The sequence below is a fragment of the Myotis nattereri genome, assembly GCF_964212035.1.
Source record: "Myotis nattereri genome assembly, chromosome: 3".
NCBI lineage: Eukaryota > Metazoa > Chordata > Mammalia > Chiroptera > Vespertilionidae > Myotis > Myotis nattereri.
In genome coordinates, this window is record NC_138077.1 from 202,168,534 (window position 1) to 202,175,060 (window position 6,527).

Genomic DNA, 6,527 nt, shown 5'->3' on the forward strand with positions numbered 1-6,527 from the left:
AATCTCCAGGGAAGAGCAGAATCACTGAGTGGAACATGGAAACACTGCACCCTACCTTTAATGAAGGCTCTAACCCCAGCCCCAATCGTACCTCCCCGCTACAACCAGCCTCCTGTGACTACGGCACCACAGCTTATCAACAAGGCTGTGGCGAGCACAGGCAATGCTGTACAGCTCAGGCTCAGACCTGCCAGGAAACACTGGCATCCACTCGGGAAGACAGGGGTGTTACCAGCTATTCCCATCGAAGCTTTAATGGCTTGAGGTCCAAGGACTTGAATATGGCCAGGCTCCTTTCACAGAACACACACAGTAACGTACATTTCACTGAAAACATTTTATTGGCCTTTTGGATAGAAACGGGAATTTATTTGCCAGGAAGGATGATGCCATCATACTGAAAGAGAAGAGATTTATTTTTTTTTCAGAACAGGAGGCAACAGCAAAGATTGCAGCAATGGCTAACGTTTCATTTGAGAAGTCAAATCTGATACATGAATTTGGCTCTGAATCCCATACCCATTCTGAACTAAACAGAAACGGGCCAGTTTTAACAACTGCTACACTGTGCTCAACTGCACTACATCCCCCAAGAAAAAGGGGGCTCTTAAGAGAGCCGTTTTCCCACCCTCCGAGCTATCAGCATTCATGGAGGTGGAGAAAAGCCCCAATTCTGGGTGTTCTTTTAAACCATTAACCCTGGAAGCCCCCACTTACCAAGCTGCTCAAATATTCTATCTTCAAAGAAGCTACCCACCAATTGGTGGTAGATTTTGCATCCCCAAATCCCAACTCCACTCACCGCATTCCACCATTTCACCTGAGACAAGTCAGCGTTACCTTCTGCTGGAACCAGCGCATGGCCTCCTCTTTGCTGATTCTGTGTTTGGCCCCAATGCAGCCTGTCCTGCGCTTCTTGTCTGCGATGCTGAAACCTGGCCTACCCAGCACCTGTCCCAGGAATAACCAACAGTCACCTCGCCAGCTCAGAGTCAACAGCAGACAGACAAGACCCACATCGGAGAGATCGATCTTCAAGAGTCACCGGGTGGCCCAGCAATCCTGAACTGATGGAACTGGTACCAGCACCCGGGACAACACACCACCACACACACCACAGGCTTGCTTTGGAGGGCGGAACGTGGCTGCACCTTCCCTCTTCCCTACCTCACTTCCAGTGGCAGCTAAGGATTCGCCACCCCTGCTTCCCAATTTCCAAAGCACTTTTAATTTTTAAAAGCAGTATTAAGAACAACCTTACTACGTGTGTACTATAGAGAATTTAAAATTCTGAGAAGTTACAAAGAAGGAGTTTTATTTCTCTCCTTCCACTTCAGAGCAAAAAGTCTCTCTTAAATTAGGTTTGCTGTTTCCTGACTCCCAACGAGCACCTGATTCTCATTGCTGTTTGGATATCCAACTCCGTCCGACAAGGGTGCTGCCATCATTCAGGTTCCACACCAGTCAGGACTTCTGGTTTTGCTAATATTTAGTTTGATGGTTGGACCAAAGCAGTAACAGTAACACAAATGGTCATTCCTACGTTGAAATCCCCACCTGAGACAAACCAACCACCTCACCAAACCTGCCCTCTGGATGGAAGCCACCCTCCCGCAGGGACTAAGGGAAGGAGCTGGAAAGAGCAGCCTCAGTGCAGCCAACCCAGATGCCAAATGAGGCGCCCAACACTCGCTCTCAAACTTTCAATTCAGTGGCTGGACAACACTGTCTCTCCCTCCATCTCACAGCCACACTGGTGGTTGCCAGATCCTAGGCTTTAAGCTTCACAAGAGCAATGACCTTGTCTGCCTAGTTCAGTGCTGCATCCCTAAACAGGGCACAGATGAGGCACATCTTCCAAACGGAAAGAAGATAAAGGCAGACAACACTCAAAGTTTCAATCCAACACCTGAACATCAGAATAGCACACATGAAATGAAGGAGTAGCCGATTCCATGCTCCTCCCAGAGAAGTGGAAAAGACCAAATATTCATACCACATAGAAGTCCAGGCCGTAGATACCAATGCTTGGGTCATATTTGATCCCCAGATCGATGTGTTCCTGGATGCCAAAACCAAAGTTTCCAGTATCTGAGAAGTTATTTTTTCGTAATTCATACTCTCGCACCTGAGGAGATAAATGTAGCCAATCACACTCCCTGTCAACTCAAATCCCCCCAAAATAACGAACTTGGCTTGTAACACTCAGCACCCCAGAAATACAATTTGATCAGAAACAAAATCTGGTTTCCCCACTACACCAAATCACATCCCAACTATGGATTTCACAGAACTTTCCCAACTTTCCAAGGGCAGGGAAAACCCCCAGGAAACATCAGAGTATAGTTCAACTCTGCCAAATGCAGGAATAATCCTTTAGAAGTTCAGACATACAGATGACCCTGGCTGGGCAGCTCAGTTGGTCATAGTGTCGACCCTTACACAAAGGTTGCGGGTTCGATCCTCAGGACACATACAAGAATCAATGAGTGTGTGAATAGGTCGAACAACAAATTGTTTTTTTCTCTCTCTCTCCCTTCCTCTCTTTAGGGAAAAGCAAATCAAAACCACAATGGAATAACATCTCACACCAGGCAGAATGGCTATTATAAAAAAGATATGTGTTGTCAGGATGTAGAGAAAAGGGAACTCTTGTGCACTGTTGGTGGGAATGTAAATTGGTGCAGCCACTATGAAAATCAGTATGGTGGCCCTAGCTGGTTTGGCTCAGTGGATGGAGCGTCGTCCTGCGGACTGAAAGGTCCCAGGTTCAATTCCAGCCAAGGGCATGTGCCTTGGTTGCGGGCACATCCCCAGTAGGAGGTGTGCAGGAGGCAGCTGATCGATGTTCCTCTTTCATAGATGTTTCTAACTCTCTATCCCTCTCCCTTCCTCTCTGTGAGAAATCAATAAAATATATTAAAAAAAAAAAAAAGAAAATCAGTATGGTGGTTTCCCAAAAAATTAAGACACACCCAACCCTATGTTCACTATAGCATTATCTACAATAGCCAAGACATGAAAACAACCTAAGTTGCTCAATAGGGGATGAATGGATAAATATGTGGTATATATACACATACAATGGACTACTACTCAGCCATAAAAAAAAAAATCTTGACATCTGCAATAATGCCAAGGACCTTGAGAGTATTATGCTAATGAAATAAATCAGACAGAGAAAGAAACACCATCATTTCACTTACAGATGGGATCTAAAAAACAAAACTCCTAGATGCCAAAAAAAGATTGGTGTGTGTGTGTGTGTGTGAGAGAGAGAGAGAGAGAGAGAGAGAGAGAGAGAGAGAGAGAAAGGGAGAAATGTGTTAAGAGGGTCAAGAGGGACAAACTTCCAGTTATAAAAAAGTCACGGGGATGTAACATACAGCATGGTGACTATAGTTAATAATACTGTGTTGCATTTTTGAAAGTTGCTAACAGTAAATCTTAAAAGTTCTCTTCACAAGAAAAAATTATTTTTTAATGTTGTACAGTGACAATCAGGTTTACTGTGATAATTTCAATAAATAGCATACTGTACACATGAAACTAATACAAAGTTATATGTTAATGACACTTAAAAAAAGGTACGTGTGTTAAACTGGTGCTTGTTAGCATCACCCGTGCTAGGATGGGCCTCACCTTTAGACCTTTCTCCAAGATTTCTTCTGCCTTGGCCCCACGGACTGTGCAGTGGACAGCAATCTTTTCATTTCTCCTGATGCCAAAGGACCTGACGGTGTATCTGGCTGCAGGGCGGGGGGGAACAGGGAGTCAGGGATTGTCATACTCCCACTGCCTGTTCCCCAGAACATCGCCTCCCCGACTCCAAAGAGATATTAAGGATCTATCCACACACCGAGTGGCGGTCTTCTAAGCAGTGCCACCTACATCTTTTCATTGGTTTCATGGAAACACAGGACTTTTCCCGCCCCAAGTCACTCAGCCACACTTAAGCAATTAAGAGCGTAGTCGTAAAGTCAAGGTCTCAGGGAGGTTAAGTTCACAACCAGAACAGGCCCCTAGAAAGGAAGGTGACCATTGTGTTCTACAAAAAACAAAACATTTGGACAACAATAGCTAATGTTTGCCAAAACCTTATTGGACTGTCATCCCCATTTCACAGATGAGGTTCTGAGAGACTACTTGTCTAAGATCGCAGTTGGCAATAAGCGGCGGGATGCGAGCCCAAGGACTTGCCATATTCCCCTATCTGAAAGCAACACAACCTGACGCTGTTCAGTGTCGCCTACATAACCCTACCGCTGACCAGGCCTAGCGCCGCTCACTGCTTCCCCAGCACTCCCCTCCGCCCGCTCCCTTTCTTGGAAAACCTTTGCTTGGGCCAGACCTAATCTCCGCTCACAGTAAAACCTTGTGGCCCAAACGCCACAACCAACCCTAAAAGGAAGGTATGTCTCGGGTTAGGCCAAAAAGTTAATGCTTTTAAGGGATGTCATCCGTCACTTCCAAAATGGGGCGCTCAAAAGACTTGGCGGAGACCGGCCTCCAGCCGCCCGCGAGCCGCCACTCACCTTTGGAGAAGACCGGGGTCTGGCCCGTGAGCTGCTCCAGGACCTTGGCTGCCCGCGTCAGTCGGTCCCCGCTCTCCCCGACGCAGATGTTGAGGCAGAGCTTGCGGATGCGCAGCTCCCGCATGGGGTTCTCCTTTTCCCCTTGGTCCTGCTGTGAACAGCGGGCGCGGCCGTCACCACACGCGCGGCCCGCCCCGGCTGCGAGCGCTCTTCCCGTACACAGCACGTTTCTCTCTGCTCAGCCCACCTCCCACCGGAAGCCCTAAGGCCTGAGCAACTGTCGGGGCAGACAGCTCGGGGCCTTGTTCCTTCCTCCACGCGCGGAAGAGGGGAACGGAAACGTCGGGCAGGTCCCGAGGTTACAGACACCGAGGAGGAACCCCCAGGGGCTCAACATGCAGGGTGACGGGGAGCGCCCCATTATAAGGCCGATGAGGGGAAAGGAAATACAGAATTTAACTGCTGAGGAAACGGGAAGCACGTGCTAGCGCCGCGTCCCCCATCCCACTCGGAAGCAGCGCCGAGACCGTGGCAAAAGGCCGGCGGCCCTTCCCGTGTGGAGGTCCCGGCCGAGGTTCCCCAGCACCGGCCAAGCCCCAGGTCCCCGGGACCGGAAACAGGTGCGGACCCCTTCGTTCGAGCCGCTCGCTCTCGCTGCAGCCCACGGCCCGTGCTTCGGGGCCTCCGGGCGGCTGCCCCAGCTCGCTCTGAGGACGTGAGGGAGGCGCCGGGGGCCGGCTCCGCGCTCTCTGCCCGCGGGGCTCCGAAGTTTCGGGACAGCCAGAAGCGACGGCTCCGTCCTCCTCGGGCTGCGGGCGAGGCAGCCCTCGGGGGTTCGGCCGGCCGTGGATGGAGGCGGATGAAGGGAAGCTAACCCGGGCCTGGGATACTCACCGCCATGATGAGAGACAGGAAGAGAGAGTGAAGTTTCCGGCGCAGGGCCTTATGGGACAGGAGGCGGGCTCTTTCCCACGCTAACCAGAGAGAAGAGGGGGAGAGAGAGGCGAGGCGTAGCGCCGGCTGCCCCCTCGTGGGCACTGCTAGCAACTGCAGGCAACGCTGGCGGACCACCAGATTCCGGACTGGGTTTTACTTGGGCTTCCCGGCCCTCCTCCTCCCCTGGTCCAATCTCAGGACCTGGTGGGTCTTGCGTGAAGAGACAGCCAGAACTGCATTAAATCAATCACACAATTTTAAAGCCGATAAGTTATTCTGCAAAAAATGACATTTACACAGTTAGAACAGAGTGGCTTGAGTCCTGAGCTGTGAAGACAGGCAGATGTGGTCCTGTCTTGGCTAGCCAATAGCTACATGCTCTTGGACAGCTTATAATTAGACCTCCTGCAACCTCAGTTTTCCTTATCTTTAAGATGGGCACATGATAGTGTGAACATTAAATGAGGTGACTGTGTAGAGCACATAGTAAGTCCACAATACGTGGTTACTCTTGTTATTAATATAACCCTACTGTATACCCAACAACCCCCCAAAAAGTATTAGACATGGTATACAACTAAGGGAGGGTCACCTGCAGACACCAAGACTGCTTATAGGTCAGTCTCTGACAGACGAGCTCTCCAGTCCTGACTGTAAGAGGCTCCCTGACTTACACTAAACCTGACTTACAGCAGGACCCAAGAGGTTACCAGGATCGATATCCCAGGCAGGAGCTGACCTGGAGTCAGCCAGTTCCTTTAACAGGAACCAGTGGGGAAAGAAGAACTCAGAAGACTTCGGTGGGAAAGGAGCCAAGCCGCTTTCTTATGCGGCCACAATCCCCTTCTCTCCTCGCTAGCGGGGAGACAGAGGCCCCGAGATGTCTCTGTTCCATCCGTTGGGACCAAAGGGCACTCTGGGAAGCTGGTCTGAGGGCGGAGGGAGAAGGCCTCCCTTTGAGCCTCCTCCTTCAAGCAGCCAATGGCTCACCCAGAGCCGGGGGGCCTCAGCCAGACCTCCAGGAGAGGGCAGAGCCAAAGGAGGGGCTGCTTCAAA

At 50.2% G+C, this 6,527-nt stretch overlaps 1 protein-coding gene across 2 annotated transcripts; it reads right to left on the reverse strand.

Annotated features, from left to right (window-relative positions):
- Positions 1–318: 318 nt before the first annotated feature.
- Positions 319–5,462, reverse strand: RPL11 (ribosomal protein L11). Of its 2 annotated transcripts, none has more exons than XM_081086250.1 (6): positions 5,430–5,462; positions 4,536–4,686; positions 3,643–3,749; positions 1,997–2,128; positions 841–951; positions 319–397 (listed from the first exon to the last, which is right to left on the reverse strand). In XM_081086250.1, exons 1-6 carry the CDS (start codon positions 5,433–5,435, stop codon positions 368–370), a joined length of 537 nt encoding a protein of 178 aa, XP_080942376.1. In that variant the 5' UTR covers positions 5,436–5,462; the 3' UTR covers positions 319–367. The 2 variants fall into 2 exon arrangements, with proteins under 2 accessions (XP_080942376.1, XP_080942377.1); XM_081086251.1 differs by having other exon boundaries at positions 5,164–5,434.
- Between the last annotated feature and the right edge of the window lie 1,065 nt (positions 5,463–6,527).